The 22,493-nt window shown below is 32.6% G+C and overlaps 1 protein-coding gene across 1 annotated transcript in view; it reads right to left on the bottom strand.

Moving 5' to 3' along the window:
* Window positions 1-22,493, bottom strand: part of LOC148952428 (mutS protein homolog 4-like) — a 114,803-nt gene that overhangs the window by 11,633 nt on the left and 80,677 nt on the right. The window contains exons 7-9 of the mRNA XM_089088956.1: window positions 10,952-12,350; window positions 5,866-6,074; window positions 1,716-1,905 (exon numbers count right to left, since the gene is read on the bottom strand). Coding sequence (XP_088945082.1) covers window positions 1,716-1,905; window positions 5,866-6,074; window positions 10,952-12,350 — 1,798 coding nt within the window. The remainder of the gene's footprint in view (window positions 1-1,715; window positions 1,906-5,865; window positions 6,075-10,951; window positions 12,351-22,493) is intronic.

Here is a 22,493-nt window from a genome sequence, read left to right as displayed (position 1 = left end):
GCAGTACCAAATCACCTAAGACCAATCACCTGCAACAGCTCCTCCTCCACCACAATCTATTCTCACCCTATTGAACAAAATTGAACGCAATGGTATTACTGCTAAACACGTGCAATGCAGTAACAAATCACCTAAGACCAATCACCTGCAACAGCTCCTCCTCCACCACAATCTATTCTCACCCTATTGAACAAAATTGAACGCAATGGTATTACTGCTAAACACCTGCACTGCAGTACCAAATCACCTGCAACAGTTCCTCCTCCACCACAGTCTATTCTCACCCTATTGAACAACATTGAACGTAATGGTATTACTGCTAAACACCTGCAATGCAGTACCAAATCACCTAAGACCAATCACCTGCAACAGTTCCTCCTCCACCACAATCTATTCTCACCCTATTGAACAACTTTGAACGTGATGGTATTCGTTGGAATGCATTAGGAATTTGAGTTTCTTATTTTAAAGGAGGAACCCTCTTTTTTGAGCTTAGTGGGTAAAGACAAGCTACATTAATGGATTATAGGATTAAGTATGGATTCCCGGAGGGTGCACCTTTGGTTTCAACTCATAAATATGTTGACATGCTACTAACAGCGCAATAATTTGTGCTGTGACGTGCCAGAGAGCCGAAACCAATAAGTTCCTTTCTACAGCCTGGGCCTGTTGCAGCTATGAAAGCTTGTAGACACACGCGCTCACTTTGGAATTCTTATTTATTCATGTCTTAACCTAAGTTCAGTTCGCTCATGCTCAATATCACTTCGATGTTATTAAGCACCAGTTGGTTACAAAAGCAATATCGTATTTATATTTATACATCCAAGATACAACAACCAAAATTTGGTAAGAACAGCTCCCTTTCCAACAACCTTGTACGCGAGAAAAGAGAATATAACGCATTTTGGAAAAAAAGAGTTAGCTTAATATCGTAAGACCCAAATTAGATTCAGGGGGTGCCAATTTTGAAAATACCTTTTTGGGATATTTTCATTGAAAAAACCAAAACGAAAAATCACCCCCTATATTTAAAGAATAACTTTTATTTATCTTCATTAGAAACTAAAAGTACCCTCCCCCCTCCTAGATTTTCGTGAATTTTTACTCTGATAGATAGGAGAAGAGTGATTAGAGCTAGTGGTAGACTTGTTTAATAAATACGTCCCCACAACACTTCACACCTACAGTTCCGCACATTTACTAAATGATCTACGTATATCGCGTTAAAAAGAAATAACCTTGATTTTTATTTGCCAAAGGTTGAACCAGGCAAAGTAACATTATAAGACTAATCCAAGTTCATAGATGCACAAAAGAGAAAAATCTTCTGTAACTTGGCATTGGGACCAAGGCCGTATTCAGGAGAGAGGCTAAGGGGTTTGACACCACCCCCTGAAATTTTTGTCTGACTCGCAAAAACGCAATAAAAATGCATAAATACATTTTTGATGTGTTTTGTAAATTTAATTTTTGTAACCCCCCCCCCCCTCCACTAATAAAAATCCTGGATACAGCCCTGATTGGGACTCTCCCTCAGGATCTTTGAAAAAATAACAAGCTTGTAAATTCGACTATTTGAATTTTTTATTTATTTTTATTATTATTTTTTTGTTTCAAGCATTGGAATTTTTATTTTTTTTTGCTGACCCCATCCCCCTATAATAAATCACGACCTTGAGATTTAGAACGAATTTACCTATCTTTGCGTTTACCTTTTCACAGTTGGCGAGTTTTCCTGCAACCATCCAAGCTTCAGATCGAACTGACGGAGGTAGATTTAGTGATGATGCCAAACGGAGACCATACTCAGTCAGTGCAACAACACCAGGTACTACCTTGTGTGAGTGACGCAAACGGAGTGTCCCATCTTTGGCCCGAATCTCTTCAGATTCCATGTGATAGCTTAAAAAGGAAAGGAATCCAAAAAGGACCTAGTTGATGCATGCAGATGACCACTAAGGCCATTAAGGCCATTAATAAGGCCACTAAGCTTGATCATAGGGTATGTCAGTCATCATAAAGTGTAAAGCTAATCATGATTCAATTAGAGGGTATAACAAAATAGCTGATGAAAAATTATGGCAACGCTGAGCATAAACATGGTCACTTGCTACTCAAATATTTAAATTCAAATTCTTTTCCGCTACCAAAACTTAGCTCAGCCCAGAATTACTTCTTGGAACTGATGTAGATTGTGAGTACATATTTTTTCACATAGTTAATTTTCTTACGAAAAATTTTTCGCATAAGAATTTTGAATCTTATTGTCATATCTACATTTGTAGATGCAATTTATTTTGGAATTAGTTACGAACTTTAAGGGAAACTATATTGATAATTTTTTAGTGCAGAAACATATGCAGAGCGAGGTGAAGTTTAGTGCCCTCCATCCTATCTTTAAATGTGATTATTCGTCCTATATATATATCATTGATTTTTTGTTTGCCTATTTTTATTTTATCGAGACTACCCCTCCTAAATAATGTCATATATTTGTTTCTGGCTCAGTTTTTATGGTTTTGTATTATAATTGGATGTTTAATTACTAATTTGTTACCGATGCATTGATTCCTTGTAGAATTTAGGTTCTAAATGGAATCTCATATATAATTTAATACCAACTAAATATACAAATCTACGGAAGCCTTTCAAAGACAATATTTCTACTAAAAGTCACAAGAATTTCTGGGTCAAAATGAAAGTATTTAAGATTGTTATACAAAAACAATTGCCCTTCAGACCCTCTACCCCCCCTGGATACGGTCTTGGTAATTGGTATTAAGGCTAGTCTTAATTGAAGGATGACTGCTATCAATTGTAAGGGCAACCTTTTCACTACTATTTTTTTCATCTATGAGTATACAGATTAGTGCTATATTACGTTCTGTGTCAGAGTATCTCCTATTCCCAGTTCTCGCTGGCGGTACAAAGTAGTAGGCTAGTGTTTGTCGCGGTCTATGCCTGTGTTCTGTGTTGTTGCCAGTCTCAGTAGTTTATTACTGTCCGACTTACCGACTTACCGCCACTCTCAGTTTCCAATGTCTGTATGCAGTAGCGTAGTTCTTTTTATCACTGCCAGTGTCAAACTCTCTGCCATTCCCAGTTTTTCACCGCCTGTATAGTGTGGTACAGTTTGTTAAGGTCTATGTCTGTTTCATTGTCAGTCTCAGTTTTTAAATGTCTGCAAAGAGTACTACTGTTCTTATGTCTGTGTCTGAGTCACTGCCACTTTCAGTTTCTCACTACGGATTATGTGACAATACTCCGTATGACAATACTGCATATGAAAATGACACAGACTCCCTGCCATTCCCATTTTTTCAATGCCTGTATAATGTGGTACAGTTTGTTAAGGTCTATGTCTGTGTCATTGTCAGTCTCAGTTATTAACTGTCTGCAAAGAGTACTACTGTTCTTATGTCTATGTTTGAGTCACTACCACTTTCAGTTTCTCACTACAGAGTACCATGGTTAGTGACTGTATATGTGTGCGGCAATGTTGGTTTTCACCGTCTGTACAGAGTAGTATTATTTGTCATGGTCTATGTCTGTGTCGTTGCCAGTCTTAGCTTTTTTTCTGTCTGTACGAAGTAGTACTGTTTCTCTTTGTCTGTCTGAGTTACAGCCACTCTCAATTTTTCGCTGTCTGTACACAGTACCGTAGTTCTCCCTATTGCTGCCAGTGTCAGACTCCCCGCCGGTCCCAGTTTGTCACTTCTTATATAGGATAGTACTGTTTTTCACTCTCTATGTCTGAGTTACTGCCACTGTGAGTTTCTCACTGTCTGTACGGGGGACCACCGCTTGTGACTGTATATGTCTGTGTCAATATCTGTTCTTCACTGTCTGTACAGAGCAGCAAGGTTTGTCACTGCTTATTTCGGTGTCACTGCGACTATTAGTCTTTCACTCAGTACAGAGCAGTACTGTTTCGTCAGTGTCTGTATATATATATATATCACTGTCATTCTCAGTTTTTCCCTGTCATTACAAGACAATGTTGTTTGTCCTCTAAAGTCTTGAAAATATCGTACATCTTATAGTCACTTGGGATCAAAATCTGTCCCAGTGAAAACTGTTAATTTTCTAAGCCGCTACCGCTCCCATGTGGGGGCAAGAACTTTAAACTAATTTGCAATTTTTCGGCAAATCATAGGACTACTTAAATGGATAAAAAAGAACTAACGCCTTGGTAAAAAAAAATGATTTTATATAGTATTTATGTAAACTGTGTCATTAAATTTATTTTTATATAACTTTATAACAAATAATTATGTACTTTTCTATATATTTTATACAATATTATTACAATTATATAAAGCAAGTAAGTCTACCACACTGACACAGTTTAGCTACTGGAATAACTTGATATGGAATTCATATCGGAAGTGATGCAAGGTTGAAAGAACGAAAAAAGGTATAAAACATACACAAATGTGGGAAAGACTGTAAAAAAAAAAGAAATTTCAGTGAATAAAATGGCTATTACAGAATTCCTTGACGAAAATGGTTAATTTGTCCAAAAAATTGTTGTTACCGTACGAGGGTGAAGACACATCTTAAATTGTATATAAGAGAATAAATAAAAAATAAATGGAAGAAAGTCAAATGACAATTTGGAAATATTATAACTATTTTATAAATAGACCATTGCGAATTTGATTGCAAAATTCGATTTGGCGATTGGGTATTATTTTTGACAGTAAAGACTGCATGTAATATATCAATTACTTGTTTTGAAAATTCATAATGTTTCTGGTTGGCACTAATTCTTTTTTTCTTTTTTGATATATTCGGCGATCACTGATCCTGTCAAAGTTGTTATTCCTCACTATGAATGTAACAGGAAGATCCTTGCTCAATGAATGATTTTCGGCAATCCGTCGAATGTCTTAAAAGATATACAATCGTTAGTTTTAAGCTGAGCTAATAAGTTCCACTTCAGTTAGTATTGGGTTCTATTAAATTAGCTAATATTCGATTAAAATTTGATTAATTAATTAATTATTAATGAATATTTAATTTAATTAGTTTAATCAATTTTAAAATATGTTAACAGGTTAATATTAATTAAGTTTGGTTGTATTTTAATTGATATATAGCGAGTTAAGGTTGGTGAGTAAACACAACTATGATTACGAGATAACTCACCATTATCCAAGTCATAAAATATTAAATCATAAAATATTCGACTTGCCATTGTTTATTTTCTATGATCAAGAACAACACAATTTCTCATTTTAGAAACTCGTAATGTTTCTGTGGGTGCTATTTCTTCTTTTCTTCCTTGAAATGTTCGGCGATCATTGAACATGTCGAAATTACCTATACTCTCTGGAAAAATAACAGGAAAGTTATTGTTCAATTGTTCAAAGAATGATTCCTGACAATCGCTCGAGCTCCTTTAAACATGGTTTATCGTTAGTTTGATTGTGTAATAAAAATTTAATTTTGATTAATATTAGGTTAGTAAAAATTAATTCTATAATTATAATATATATATATATATATATATATATATATATATATATATATATATATATATATATATATATATATATATATATATATATATATATATATATATATATATATATATATATATATATATATATATATATATATATATATATATATATATATATATATATATATCAAATATATCACACCACAAACCCACCCAAAACCCCCCACAGCAGAGTAAAAGTTTGCCCATTTCATTATTATTGTCATATTAAAAGTCGGCACAGACCTTGTAAGAGACAGGTTAAAATAAGCCAGGACAATCATGGCTGATAACTAAAATAAGTTCAAATGTGTCCAATTAAGTTCAAATTCGCCCTAAAATCAGAAGAATCTCACTTGTTTATATCCGGGTAAATATCAGCCAATCTTGTAAGGAGCTTTTCATGCGTGGCAACTATCATAAAAGCACCGGTCTTTCGCAATTTTTCTAGAATGGCAAATGCAATTGGCGCTCCTTCTTCTCGTGAAGTTGAACGGCATAGCTCGTCAATAAGAACCAACGAATTAGACGTCGAGTTTTGAAGGATAAAACTGCTCTCCATCATCTAAGAAAGAAGGGGTATTAACAGCCAGGCAACAGATAGGCCAGGTTCACTCTACATACATAACATGAAGTTTAACGGCAAAAAATCCTACTACTAAGCAAGAACAAATAATAGCAAAAACAAAACATCAAAATGTGCCTTTTCTAGCTTGTTGCCATGGCAATATGTAAAGTCTTTAGATCCTAACTAGGGCCTTTGAGTGCAAGCTTCTATCAGAAGTCTCATCACACAGTTTACTTTTAATTTATATTTTCTTGATTTAACAGCCCCACCCCCCCCCCCTCCCAAATTGGTGCCCATCAAAAAGCAATCTTTTTGTCCATTCTTATCAAAAACGACAAACTGCTCCAAAGAAGGGCGATTTTTTTCATTGAATACCCCCAAATATTTTCATTTTGACCCTGAAATACATGGAAATTTTTGCAGAAATATTTTCTTTAAAGAACTTCCGTCAATAATGGAGTATTTTCCTTTGCAAATGAAAATGATGTAAAATTGTGTATGGGATGCCATTTGGACACCCAAATTTTATATGGGATCAAATCAGTACATATCAGGAGCGTATCAGTTATTAAAGAACATTATATCACACAAGGGCATATACACTGAGACTGAGCCACATACATGAAATTATTTAGGAGAGAATAGTCTCAAAACAGCAAAAAATGGGCAAAAAAAAAACAATGATAAATATATGACGAATAATTCTATTTTAAGATGGGATAGGGCCATCAAAAATCTCACCCCACTCTGTATGTTTTTCTACACTAAAAAAAATTAGCAATATTAATTCCAAAAGATAAGATTCTATAGAAAGTCACCCTTCTAAAGGAGAAATTTTGTTTTATTTTTCGTTTCTGCTTTTTAACTAGTTTTTTCTTGACATATCCCTTGTGCACTTGTTCTTTTTTTCTTTTTTTCTGGTTTAATAACTGAAAAAATCACAGACGCACAGTGGCGAATCCAGGGGGAGCGAGGGGGATGTGCCCTCCCTAACATTGTCGAAAGTAGTGTAATTTACTTAATTAACGCAAGTTTGCGTTAATTAAACTTACTCCTAACACCAGTTTATCGGATCAAGCTATTTTTCACCCCCCCCCCCCCCCTAAAAAAATCCTGAATCCACCACTGCAGACGCATTGACCTGTCTGAGGTCTTACGTTTATTTTGACTTATCAGATAATAACCAAAGAGCCTCTCAAACGACAAAAAACAAAAAAAGGCTGCAAAAGAGAGAGAAAATAAACATTACTGTATATTTTTTCTTCCAAGAAGAAAAAAAAACTGCTGTATATATTCTTTACTGAGGACAGAGGAAAAATCATTTTGTACTGTTCCCCCAAATACAAAATGCAAAGTCCCCTTCCCTCCTCTCTAAAAAAATGTATCTCAGTACTTAGGTTTACCCATCTCTAATACGATTCCAGGTTAGGGTCCAGGTCTAGGGTCAAGTGGGTTAGTGACCCTCCACCTGAGAATAAGTGCTGCAAAAAATGATAATTTAGCCTCATATTCCAACTCCTTTTTAATGTCCCGACCATAAAGTGCCAATAAAAATGCTGATGGCGCCAGGAAAACTGAAATACTAAACTTTCTGGATCAAAGGAGGTCCTCTGAATGCACTTGCTTCTATGAACCTATTCCCGGATGAACTGCGCCAGAATAAAATTGCTATCACAGGCCTCATAGTTCAGACAGTCGAAAAGGCCGCGGAGTTCCGAACGAAAGCTTTTACTTTCTTGCTGGCTTTCGACAGAAAGCTTTTACTTTCTTGCTGGCTTTCGACAGAAAGCTTTTATTTTCTTGCTGGATTTCGACAAAAAGCTTTTACTTTCTTGCTGGCTTTCGACAGAAAGCTTTTACTTTCTTGCTGGCTTTCGACAGAAAGCTTTTAGTTTCTTGCTGGCTTTCGACAGAAAGCTTTTACTTTCTTGCTGGCTTTCGATAGAAAGCTTTTACTTTTTTGCTGGATTTCGACAGGAAGCTTTTACTTTGTTGCTGGCTTTCGACAGAAAGTTTTTACTTTCTTGCTGGTTTTCGATAGAAAGCTTTTACCTTCTCGCTGGCTTTCGACAGAAAGCTTTTACTTTCTTGCTGGCTTTCGACAGAAAGCTTTTACTTTCTTGCTGGATTTCGACAAAAAGCTTTTACTTTCTTGCTGGCTTTCGACAGAAAGCTTTTACTTTCTTGCTGGCTTTCGACAGAAAGCCTTTACTGTCTTGCTGGCTATCGACAGAAAGCTTTTACTTTCTTGCTGGCTTTCGATAGAAAGCTTTTACTTTCTTGCTGGCTTTCGACAGAAAGCTTTTACTTTCATGCTGGCTTTTGACTTCGTCTACTCTCCGCGTTTGACTCAACGGATGGACAAGCTGTATGGCAGATAAAATAATTAAATTACTACATAGTAAACTCTAAAGCAAAATACTTCTCAATAAAGAGAAAAAAATACGTCATCTGCAAAAACCAACTTAATTTAAATAATTAATTAACTTCAATTAAACTTTAAATCATCATCGAAAAACCTGCGAAATGAAATGAATTTTCATAAAAAGAAAATAAACGTAATTCATGTACAAAAATCAGCTTAATTTAGATAATTTTCTAAGTGCATAGAACAATTAAATTTGAACGATTAAGCAATTAATAATTAGAAAATTCCGTGGTAGATATATATTCACATAGACAAATAGATCTCTTAATGCGCAAAAATTAATTTTATTGAAAAGAAAGTATTTAACTTCAATTAAACAATTAAATTATCGTAAAGAAATCTTCAAAAGAAAAGGAATTGCCATTAGCAGAAAAAGACATCCAATTCATCCCCAAAGTTGGACTTAATTTGGATAATTAGTAAACTTCATTTAAAATTTTGAATTACTATAAATAAATCTCCACGTTGGAACAAATATCCATATAAAAAAGATTTCTTTATATGCAGAAGTAGATTTCATTTTAATATTTCATTTACTTTATTTAAACAATTAAATTTTGATGGAAAACCCTCAAAATAAAATGAATTTCCGCAAAGAGATAAAGACAGCAGTTAATCTGTGGAATAAAACTTCATTTGGATAATTAGTAAACTTAATTTGAACAATCAAATTATTAAAACAATCTTCATATTTAAATAAATATATATATGGAAAAAAGAGCTTTCATATGCACAGGTGGGCTTCATTTTGAAAAAAATTAGTTTGCTTTATTTAAAAAAATTAATTATCATAATCAAATCCCTAACTTCAACTAAACTTCATTCCTAACTAAACTTCATTTAGATAATGAGTAAACTTTATTGGAACAATTACATTACCATGCAAAAATCTCATTGATAAAATAAATATTTATATAGACAAAAAAATCTCTTCATTTGCAAAAATCGAATTCATTTAAATAGTTAGTTAACCTTGTTCAAAGAATTAAATTATCATAAAAGTATTCCCCCAAGAAAATGAATTGCCACAAAGAGAAAAAGTCACCCAAATCACCTGCAAAGCACAACTTCATTTAGAAAATTAGCAAATTTCATTTGAACAATCAAATTACAATAACAAAATATCCATGGTTAAATAAACATCGATATATTTAAGAATTAAATTACCATAAATAAATCAAAAAGTTTAAATAAATATCTATATAGAAAAAGATCTCTTCATATGTGGAAGTGAAATTCATTTAAATAATTAATTAACTGCAGTTAAAGAATTAAATTATCATAAAAGTATTCCCCCAAGAAAATGAATTGCCACAAAGGGAAAAAGTCACCCAAATCACCTGCAAAGCTCAACTTCATTTAGATAATTAGCAAATTTCATTTGAAAAATCAAATTACAATAACAAAATATCCATGGTTAAATAAACATCGATATATTTAAGAATTAAATTACCATAAATAAATCAAAAAGTTTAAATAAATATCTATATAGAAAAAGATCTCTTCATATGTGGAAGTGAAATTCATTTAAATAATTAATTAACTGCAGTTAAAGAATTAAATTATCATAAAAGTATTCCCCCAAGAAAATGAATTGCCACAAAGGGAAAAAGTCACCCAAATCACCTGCAAAGCTCAACTTCATTTAGATAATTAGCAAATTTTATTTGAAAAATCAAATTACAATAACAAAATATCCATGGTTAAATAAACATCGATATATTTAAGAATTAAATTACCATAAAAAAAAATCAAAAAGTTTAAATAAATATCTATATAGAAAAAGATCTCTTCATATGTAGAAGTGAAATTCATTTAAATAACTAATTAACTGCATTTAAAGAATTAAATTATCATAAAAGTATTCCCCCAAGAAAATTAATTGCCACAAAGAGAAAAAGTCAACCAAATCACCTGCAAAGCTCAACTTCATTTAGATAATTAGCAAATTTCATTTGAACAATCAAATTACAATAACAAAATATCCATGGTTAAATAAACATCGATATATTTAAGAATTAAATTGCCATAAATAAATCAAAAAGTTTAAATAAATATCTATATAGAAAAAGATCTCTTCATATGTAGAAGCGAAATTCATTTAAATAATTAATTAACTGCATTTAAAGAATTAAATTATCATAAAGAATACCCCAAAATAAAAAGAACTTTAATAACAGAGAAAAAAAAACCAATCAATTCATCATCAGAATTCAACTTCATTTGGATAATTAGTTAGCTTCATTTGAACAATTAAATTACACTACATGAACATTAAATGAAGTTGACTTTTTCAGGTCAATTGGGTGTCTTTTTCTCTTTATGGAAATTGATTTAATGTCGGGAATTCCTTTATGATAATTATTTAAATAAAGTAAAGTCATAACTTATTTGGATATTTAAATTACCGTAAAAAATATCTGCAATCAAATAAACAAATAAGTACCTCATTTGCAAAAGTTGAAGCATTCTCTTCTACAGTGTTAGTACTACCCAGTCTAATAAGAATTTGATCAACAGGTTTAAAAACAGCAAATTCAGCCGGAACAAAACATCCAATTTGAGCCATCACCTGCAGAGTCCCAACCTGCAACAAGTATGTAGTTTTCCCACCCATATTTGGCCCCGTAATAATCATTCCAGAGGCACTTGCACACAAAAAGGTGTCGTTAGCAGTGAAAGCTACACCAATCGCTTCCAAAATAGGATGTCGCCCTTGCAAAATCGCCATTTTATCTTCAAAGCTTGGGCATAGATAGCGATCTCTGGAGGAGGCAATATGAGCAAAAGAAGTGATTAAATCAATCAGTGAAATGGCTTCTGATAAGTTGTACAGACAAGATATGTCATTTCTTATTTCACCAAGAAGAGTCTCCAGAATCTTGCTGCTCATCTTGTTGATTTCAGCAAGATTTTCACCACTTCTGCGGTCCAAAAGCATCAGCGTATCCGTCGTGAACGATATCGCGTTATTCCCGCGCTGCACTTGAATAAACTCTGCTGGCAGTTCAATGTCTTTGTTCCCCTTTCCGCTGATAACAAGTTGGATATGAAACCCACGAACAGCACTGCTGTTCAACTTCAAATTCAGGTTATGTTCATTCGCTAATTCAGAGACGTAAGCTGACATGTCTTCAACTATTTCACAATACGCTTTTCTTGAAATATCTAAAACTTGATTAACACCACTTTTGATAGCAAAACATCGTTGTAGTTTCATAGCAGCAGAACCTTTTGTAATCTTTGCATCGTCACTTATGATTTCAGATAAGACTTTGAGTAGCTTTTCAAAACGCGTATCCAAAAGTTCGTTATATAAAACTCGAAATAGAGGACTCATCGCTTCTTTCATTGACTCTCTCAGAGGCAGAAGCAGAGTCAGTGCTTGTTTGATTCCTATAACTAAATTGATTCTTTGCTCCACAGCACGGGATGTATCCGACTTTGGGATTTGAATACACCCAGTAAGCACTTTACCCACATCACCAAAATTGCTTATAGCACCTCTCAATTCAATAAATAACTCAGCCTTACCAAGCAGCTCTTTGACTGCTTCGTGCCTCTGCTGAATCAGCCCAACTAGTCTAGTTGGCTGTAAAAGCGAGGCACGCAATAGTCTTTCTCCTGGTAAGGTCTTGCAGCAGTTCAGTATGTTAAATAAAGAGGGTCCTTTTGGGCCAAGTTGAGATGTCACGAGTTCCAATCTTATTGCTGCTTGAGAATCGATAAAAGTCGACATTTCCGCCCCTTGAAATGAAATATGTAGAGACTTTGGAGCATAATAAGAATTCTGACTGCATTCAACATATCTCCATAAGGCGGATACAGCCGCTAATGCATAATATCTGAAATAAAAATAGATGAATCACAATTCGTTCAACAGGATCACAAATTAATTAACGTTTTCAGAAAGAAAACTTGACTTGACTTGACTTTTACTTTCAACTAATAATACATCATACTTAACTGGCACTTACAACACATTTTTTGAATAACATTATCAACAAACGTAGAAATGGTAAGAACGTATGACGTTTTATTAAGCCACTATTGTGACTTGAGCAGCGTCACACAATCTTTTATCATAAACCAAAACTCATTCACTCTTTCTACTCTTTTCATACCATTCAATACAAATTAACTCAATTTAACTTTTTTACTTTTTTACTCAATTTTTTACTTTTTATTTTACAACTTAATTACAATTTAACATTTTTTTAAATAAAAAAAAAAAAAACATAACAAAAAAAAATTTTAATTCCCACCCAACAAAAACTTTTTTAATCTAATTTTAAGCTGAAACTGGTTTTCTGACTCCCTAATGCTCTCAGGGAAACCATTCCACAAATTAACTGTATAATTTCTAATTGCAAAACTAGATCGACTCGTACTCCTTACTTCTGAGACTAAGCTTCCACGACCTCTAGTCCTATGATGATGATAATCAGAACTAAACTTAAAAAAATCTCTAAAATATTCTGGAGATAATCTATTAAGCACCTGGTAAGTAAACACTCCCGCCTGATGGTCCCTGATCTGATGAATATTTAAAATTCTAAAACTAATAAAAGATTCACGCGTATGCTCATACTGAACAAACTCACCCAGTACTCGAAGTGCCTTATTCTGAAGAATCTGCAGTCTTTTAATATTTGAAGTAAAAATAGATTCATAAATACAGCAACCATAAACAATAAAAGGATGAAAAACAGTATGATAAACGTTTCTTAAAACAGTTAAAGGTAACACGTGTTTCAAACGCCGCATCACTCCAAGACCTCGTGCAAGTTTAGAAGAAATCATATTTATGTGTTTCTTCGAACTAAAATTATTATCAACATAAAATCCTAAATATTTATTTTCAAAAACCTGTGAAAGCGACAAATTTTCAAATACTACGGATGCACTATTTACAATTTTTCCTACCCTACTGAAAATCATATAATTTGTCTTAGAAGTATTAACAGCAAGGTAACTCAAGGAGGTAAACACCAAAAGGTTTTCCAGTGTTCGGTTTGCTTTATCCACTAGTTCTTCCAGTGACTGTGCAGAAATCGTCAAAGCAGTATTATCTGCAAATGCTGTAACAGTTGCTTAAGGCATGTAGAACCTCAGAGTACGTATACGAGAAAGAGTAATGGACCAAGGACTGAGCCCTGAGGAACTCCACATTTTACAGGATAGACTCCGCTAACGATGTCATCTATCATTACTTTAGTTGACCTTCCATACAAGTATGATTCAAACCAATCCAAGCAAACATCTTTTATCCCCAGACTAGATAGGCGACACAGCAGCAACTCAAAATCCACAGTGTCGAAAGCTTTTTTGAAGTCAACAAAGATCGTTAAAGGAATAAAACCTTTTTCTATAGCTCCAGTGACTATATCCAGAAGATGGTGAACAACATGGCTAGTAGAATGTTTACTGAGGAATTCGAATTGGCTGTCAAACAATATTCCTAGTTTATCCAAATATTCATAAAGTCTCCTGTGAATTATCTTTTCATAGATTTTTAGAAAAAATAGGCAATAACGAAATCGGTCGCCAATTCGATAGCTCTTGTTTCTTCCCCCCTTTATACAATGGTATTACCTTTGCAAATTTAAGACCACTAGGGAATTCACTAGTCTGGAGTGATAGATTTATTAAATTAGTTAGAGAAGGTAATATGTAAGCTAGGATAGCATTTAAAGCTCTAAGATTAAGTCCATCTATTCCGGCCAAGTTGGACTTCAGTCCTTTCACTGTGTTCTCGATCTCCTTTGTTGTGCACTTCTCGAACGAAAAAATGCGTCCTTCGCCTCGATTATCAATAAAGGAAAGATAGTAGATTTAGCCCCTTTTGGTCAAGTGATCGATCTTCTTCTTTTTTTTTAAATACTTTTGTTTGACTTGGTCTGTTTAGAGCAGAGATGGCAAAACCGTGGCTCAGCCCCTACGTGCTACCACTTTTGGCATTTTGGATTTATTTTACAGTTATCGACAAGAAGCGTATTATATCTCTATTCTACAAGCACATACGTTGAGTACACCCCCTTGGCAGAGCTGTTCCTAGGGTTGGGGGTATCCGGGGCAAAATTCATCACAGCACCCCCCCCCCACCTTTCCCGACTCAAATATAAGCAAAAAAATCCAAAAAAAGTGAAAATTTGATCAAAGTGGGTAACCCTTCAGCCACAGCACCCCTGGCTGCAGCACCCAGGGCAGCTGACAGGGTTGCCCCCCAGCTGCGGCATCCGGGGCAGCTGACACGGTTGCCCACTCTCCCTAGGAACGGCTCTGTAAGTAGAGATGCCTTATTGAGTCCCACGATGACCACGTGGTTTATGGTTTTCTCAGTGAGAATGAAAAAACAGGAATTTTCTCACTTGGAAAAACAGGAATTTTGTCACATTTATGGTTGTTTTCATGGATGGTTATGTGTGTTGTTCGATTTATTTGATGTTTTTCTCGGATGTCAACATCAAATTATGGATGTTTTATGGTTTTTGTCAGTGAGAATGAAAAAACAGGAATTTTATAACTTTAAAAAACAGTAATTTTGTAACATTTATGGTTTTTTTCATGGATGGGTATGTGTGTTGTTCGATTTATTTGATGTTTTTATAGGATGTCAACATCATATTATGGATTTTTTATGGTTTTTGTAAGTGAGAATTTGAAAAAAAGAATCTTTTTCACATTTATGTCTGTTTTCATGGCTGGTTATGTGTGTTGTTCGATTTATTTGATGTTTTTCATGTCTGTTTTATGGATGATCCAGAAATAGTATTTGATGTTGTTGTTCAAGCCAAATGTTATGTGTTTCCCGGAAACAGTTAGATCACGTGTTTCCTTCTCAGCCAATCAGAGGGCTTGTTACATAGTAGCGGTGGAGTGACTATAAGGAAAGAATTTTTGCTATAGTTTTATTAGTCTGTGAATAGAATTCAAGGAGTGAGAAGAAGAAGAACAGTTTGACTTCACACATTTGGATATATATTTGTGTGTTGATGATGACGAGTGGACTGTTTACCCTATTAGAAGTTGATAGTGGAGTTGATGATAATAGTACAAGAGCACCAAACATTGCGGTGGAAATCACGAAAGGATCACGGCTATGTCTGGAATGGGATGCAGTATATGCAAGATATGTGATATCCTTGAGCAAATTTAAAATGGAGGATCAATTATGTTTCGCCGCTAAAGTTGATATAGCACATGTGAATAGACTTCAATGTGCTTTAAGTGCATTGGTGAAACATATTGAAGACAATAAACAGTATCGCTGATTGTACATGCTATGTATTATTGATGTTGTTGTTCTAATTATTCAATAAAATTGTTTCGAAATCGAAAATGTTCTTTTTCTTTTCTGGTTAGGGCTAACGAATCAGGGTCAATCTAGAGTCAGCAGTCAGAGTGAAAGGATTGAAAAATGAATAAATTTGAGAAAAGAGAGAATTAGATCAAATCTAGTGTTTATGGAAAAACATTTGATTTTGGATGATGATTTTCTCGAGTTATCTCTTAAACGCAGGATATTCTCTTGTCAGGGAACACTTGACAATATAATGAGGAGTGATTCTCCCCCATTGGACTATTGTATGAAACTTTTAAAATGTGATTCAAATGCTTATAGTCAATTTATTGATATATTAATTGGAACAAGGCAGAATCATATTGTGGAAATACTTTTGAAAATATTGCCAATGGATTCAATGCAGATGGCTCCCCCATCATTCGAAAGAGGTAACGTCACAGAGCTACTCCTCTCTCCCCCATTTCCCTCTCGTTGAATTTATCGAACGGAGAGGATCAGTTTCGTTTTAGCTGTGAGTGAGTTGACATCGGAAACCGAAAAATGTTCTATATATGTCCATTGTGCATGTACACTCTTGGCAGTTGGAATCAATGTGAGAATTGTACAATTATTGATGACTATAGTGAAAAGTGTAAATTATGTAATCCTTGTAAATTACATAGAGGCTATGCAGTACAAATTAGAGGATATAATTCATGTCTTGAGGAGGTGTGTGACTCTCATCCTAGAGGGCACCTGTGCTCCAATTGTCACTATGATAAATGTGATCAGTGGGAGAATTCTTACCCCGCTTTGATTGGGAATAATCCCAAACGTGTTTTCAGTTTATTTCTACGAGATTGGTTTCGTCGCGGATTTAAATTATTCCGGGAAGAGGAATCTGGTCTACGATTCAACTGTTGGGGTAACAAGACAATCTGGTTTCTACGTCACCGCTGTGACGACACTGCCTACTATGACTCTAAACCAAGTGATTTTTATTTGGCAGTTACCGAATGTGATTCACCATTTGAAAACATTGTATGTGATATTGCTTCAAATAGACAGATTGAAACTCGTGAATTTCATAATATGAATGCAAATAGTATAATTGACTATACAAAGAGATATGACAAGAGTGAAGTCACATTGTACTGTAGAAAATGTGACCCTGACTTTGCAGTCAATCAAGATCAATATATAGTGAATCCAAATGATTTATCGACATTAGTGGTTCACGATACTTGCCTATACATCGAAGAAGATGAAATCTAAAGTGAAGATTGAAAGACATTTTTGTATATATATGCATTTTATTAATAAACAAATTCACAAAAATTTTTAAGCAATTTACTCTTATGGCACTAAAATCGATACCAGATAGCTCTGAGATGTTATTTTCCACTAGAAAGTCATTCAGACGAGGATTGCCTAAATAAATAAGGAGAAACTGCTTGTAAATATAGCCGTAACATCGCGGTACAAAATATAGTAGTGCATGGAAGCCGCAGCTTTTAGTCGTTAGATCCTGCACCCTCTTCCGATTTTGAATAATAGTTTTCCCACTGCTCTCAATATAGTTGCTGATGTGGGGTGTGTAGAATGTATAGGGTAGACCAAGAGGATCAAAAAATTCAATCGTCTTCATTGTTTGAAAGACGCACAGCCAATGACCCGTCAGCACAGTCGACGGACTGCCATTAACAATAATCAAGGTATTGTTGACACTTTTAATTTTTCCAAGAAAGTCCGATGGCAGACAATAGGATTTGTGCTGTGACATGTAGGTGTCCATATTAAATACACTGATTATTTGACTGGTGTTCTAGGCGCCAAGTCTGGTAGAACAATGCCTTCGGGAGTGATTTCCCAATAGGTTTCATATTGATTTAGCGAGATTAGGGCAATACTCTCAGCCAATGGGTCGGCAAATGTACACTCTAAACGCACACTCCCCGTACGTACTATACTCATATCCTGTGTACCCGACAAATCCAGTACAATGACACCATGTGTTTTAGCATGTTAGATTAGGTTAGATTAGGTTAGTTTTAACATGTTAGCATAGGTTAGATTAGGTTAGGTTAGAGATTAGGTTTCTCCACGTTTAAGTTAGGTTATATTATGTTAGCTTATCATGAGCGCAAATGATACGCTAACATAATATAACCTAACTTAAACGTGGAGAAAACTAACCTCTAACCTAACCTAATCTAATCTAACCTATGATTTTGGTCTTTCTATGTAATATTGTGTAATTCTGTGGTTATGCTAGTTTGGACTAAACTTCAACTCTAACTAAATCTCTAAGCTAAGATTCTAGGCTAAACCTCTAAGATATAACTCTTAAGTAAAACTAAAATAAACAATAACTCTAACTAAAACTCTAAGATAAGACTCCAATCTAAAACTATAAAATATTAAATATAAATAAGCTAAAATAAACATCAAACATAAAACAAAATCTAATATAATACTTAAATTTAAAAATCAAAAATATTAAATAAAAATAAACTAAACTAAAACTCTAACAAAAACTCTAAGCTAAGACTCTAAGCTAAAACTATAAACTCTTAACTAAAACTAAACTAAACTAGAGCTTCAACAAAAACTCTAAGCTAAGACTCTAAGCTAAAAACTCTAAACTCTTAACTAAAACTAAGCTAAACTATAACTATAAAATAAACTCTAATATAAAACTATAATCTAAAATTATAAACTATTAACTAAAACCAAGCAAAACTGGAACTCCAAATAAAACTCTAAGCTATAACTCTAAGGTAAAACATCAAACTCTTAACTAAAAGTAAACTAAACTAGAACTTTAACAAAAACTCTAAGCTAAAAAACTTTAAACTCATAAATAAAACTAAAATAAACTAAAACTTCAACATAAAATCTAAGCTATGAATCACTGATAAAACTCTAAACCCTTAAGTAAACTAATCCATAACTCTAACAAGAACTCTAAACTACGACTCTAAGCTAGAAACTCTAAGCTCTTAACTATAACTAAACTAAACTTCAACTCTAACTATAACTCTAACCTAAGACTCTAAGCTACAACTCTAAACTCTTAGCTAAAACTAAACTAAACTAAAACTCTAAGGTAAGTCTAGAAGTTAAAAATACATACTCTTAACTATATATAAACTAAACTATAACTATAACAAAAACTCTAAGCTAAGACTCTAAGCTAAAACTCTAAACTATTAACTAAACCTAAACTAAACTAGAACTTCAACAAAAACTCTAAGCAAAAGACTTTAAGCCAAAAACTCTAAACTCTTAACTAAAACTAAAATAAACTAGAACTCTAACAAAAACTCTGAGCTAAGACTCTAAGCTAAAATTCTAAACTCTTAACTAAAACTAAACTAAATGAGAACTCTAAGTAAAACTCTAAGCTAAGACTCTTAGGTAGAACACTAAACTCTTAACTAAAAGTAAACTAAACTATAACTCTAGCTGAAACTCAAAGGTAAAACATCAAATTCTTAACTAAAATTAAACTAAACTGGAACTCTAACAAAAACTCTAAGCTAAGAGTCTAAGCTAAAATTCTAAACTCTTAACTAAAACTAAACTATAACTCTAACTAAAACTCTATGCTAAGACTCTAATGTAAAACACTAAACTCTTAACTAAAAGTAAACTAAACTAGAACTCTAACTGAAACTCAAAGGTGAAACATCAAATTCTTAACTAAAATTAAACTAAACTAGAACTCTAACAAAAACTCGAATCTAAGACTCTAAGGTAAAACTCGAAACTCTTAAGTAAAACTAAGCTAAACTAGAACTCTAAAAAAAACTGTAAGCTAAGACTCAGCTAAAACTCGAAACTCTTAACTAAATCTTAACCAAGCTATAACTTTAAGTAAAACTCTAACCTAAGACTCTAAAATAAAACTCAAAATTATTTACTGCAACTAGACTAAACTTTAACTCTAACTAAAACTCTAAGCTAACACTACATGTTAAAACTCTAAAATCTTAATAAAAATGAAACTAAACTATAACTCTAAATAAAACCAAGCTATGACTCTAAGCTAAAAACTCTAAACTCTTATCTAAAACCAAGCTAAACTAGAACTCTAATTAAAACTCTAAGTCTAAGCTAAGACTCTTAAACTAAAACTAAACTAAACTAGAATTTCAACAAAAACACTAAACTAACACTCTAAGCTAAAAACACTAAACTCTTAACTAAAACTAAACTAAACTAGAACTATAACAAAAACTCTAAGCTTAGACTCTAAGCTAAAATTCTATACTCTTAAGTAAAACTAAACTTAACTAAAACTCTAAGCTAAGACTCTAAGGTAAAACTCCAAACTCTTAACTATAACTAAACTTAACTAGGACTCTAACTAAAACTATAAGCTATTACTCGATGGTAAAACTCTGAACTATTAACTAAAACTAAACTAAACTAGAACTCTAAAAAAAACTCTAAGCTACGACTCTAGAGTAAAAATCTAAAATCTTAACTAAAACTAAACTAAACTAGAACTATAATCAAAACTCCAAGTCTAAGATAAAACTCTAAACTAAACTATAACTTCAACAATAAAACTATAAACTAAGACTCTAAGATAAAAACTCTAAACTTTTAACTAAAACTAAACTAAACTAGAACTCTAAAAAAACCCTAAGATAAGACTCTATGGTAAAACTCTAAACTCTTAACTAAAATTAAACTAAACTAAACCTCTATGCTAAGAATCTAAGCTAAAAACTCTAAACTCTTAACTATAACTAAGCTAAACTAGAACTCTAACAAAAACTCTAAGCTAAGACTCTATGCTAAAAAACTCTAAACTCTTTACTAAACCTAAACTAAACTAAAACTCTAAGCTAAGACTCTAAGCTAAAAATCTAAACTCTTAACTATTACTAAAATAAACTTCAACTTTAACAAAAACTCTAAGATAAAACTCTAATAAAAAACTCTAAACTATTAACTATTGCTAAACTAAACTAGAACTTCGACAAAAACTATGCTAAGACTCAAGGCTAAAAACTCTAAACTCTTAACTAAAACTAAACTAAACTAGAACTCTAACAAAAACTCTAAGATAAGACTCTAAGCTAAAATTATAAACTAATAACTAACACTAAACTAAAATCGAACTATAACGATAATTATTTTAAATTAATATATTGTAAAAAAAAAAACTTTTAACTAAAACTAAAAAAACCTAGAACTCTAACATAAACTCTAAGCTAAGAGCCTGAGCTAAAAACTTAAAACTCTTACATAAAACTAAACTAAACTAGAACTTTAAGATAGGTCTCTAATGTTAAACTGCAAACTCTTAACTATAACTAAACTAAACTAGAACCCTAACAAAAACTCTAAGCTAAGACTCTAAGCTAAAACTCTAAACTCCTAACTATTACTAAACTAAACTTCAAGTCTAACAAAAACTATAATCTAAGACTCTAAGCTAAAACTCTAAAATATTAACTAAAACTAAACTAAAATAAAACTTCAACAAAAACTCTAAGCTAAGACTCTAAGCTAAAAACTCTAAGCTCTTAACTAAAACTAAAATAAACTAGAACTCTAACAAAAACTCTAAGCTAAGTTTCTAAGCTAAAAACTCTAAACTCTTACCTAAAACTAAACTAAACTAGAACTCTAATTAAAACTCTAAACTAAGACTCTAAGATAAAACACCAAACTCTTAACTAAAACTAAACTAAACTAGAACTCTAATAAAAACTCTAAGCTAAAAAACTCTAAACTCTTAACTAAAACTAAACTAAAATAAAACTCTATGCTAAGTCTCTAAGGTAAAACTCCAAACTCTTAACTATATGTAAACTAAACTAGAACTCAAAACTAAAATAAACTAGAACTCTAACAAAAACTCTAAGCTAAGACTCTAAGCTAAAAATCTAAATTCTTAACTGTAACTAAACTAAACTTTAACTCTAACTAAAACTCTAAGCTAAGACTCTATGGTAAAACTCTAAACTCTTAACTAAAACTAAACTAAAATATAACTCTAAATAAAACTAAGATAATACTCTAATATAAAAACTATAAAATATTAAATAAAACTAAACTAAACTAGAACTCTAATTAAAACTCTAAGTATAAGCTAAAACTCTAAACTAAAACTAAACTAAAATAGAACTTAAACAAAAACTCTAAACTAAGACTCTAAGCTAAAAACAATAAACTCTTAACTAAAACTAAACTATACTAGAACTCTATACTCTTAAGTAAAACTAAAATTCTATACTCTTAAGTAAAACTAAACTTAACTAAAACTCTAAGCTAAGTCTCTAAGGTAAAACTTCAAACTCTTAACTATAACTAAACTAAACTAGTACTCTAACAAAAACTCTAAGCTAAGACTCTAAGGTAAAACTCTAAACTCTTAACTAAAACTAAACTAAACTAGAACTCTAACAAAAACTCTAAGCTAAGACTCTAATCTAAAACTCTAAACTCGAAAATAAAACTAAAGTAAACTATAAATATAATCAAAAATAAAATTATAATATAAAAATATAAAATAAACTATAAATTAAGCAAAAAAACTCTAAGCTAAGACTCTAATGTAAAAACTCTAAAATTTTAAGTAAAACTAAACTAGAAATCTAAAAAAACCCTAATATAAGACTATATGGTATAACTCTAAACTCTTTACTAAAATTAAACTAAACTAAAACTCTAAGCTAAGAAT

The sequence above is a fragment of the Artemia sp. Qi Xiang Cuo genome, chromosome 5, assembly GCF_049724085.1.
Source record: "Artemia sp. Qi Xiang Cuo chromosome 5, ASM4972408v1, whole genome shotgun sequence".
Lineage (NCBI taxonomy): Eukaryota > Metazoa > Arthropoda > Branchiopoda > Anostraca > Artemiidae > Artemia > Artemia sp. Qi Xiang Cuo.
This window is presented reverse-complemented; position numbering and strand designations above follow the sequence as displayed.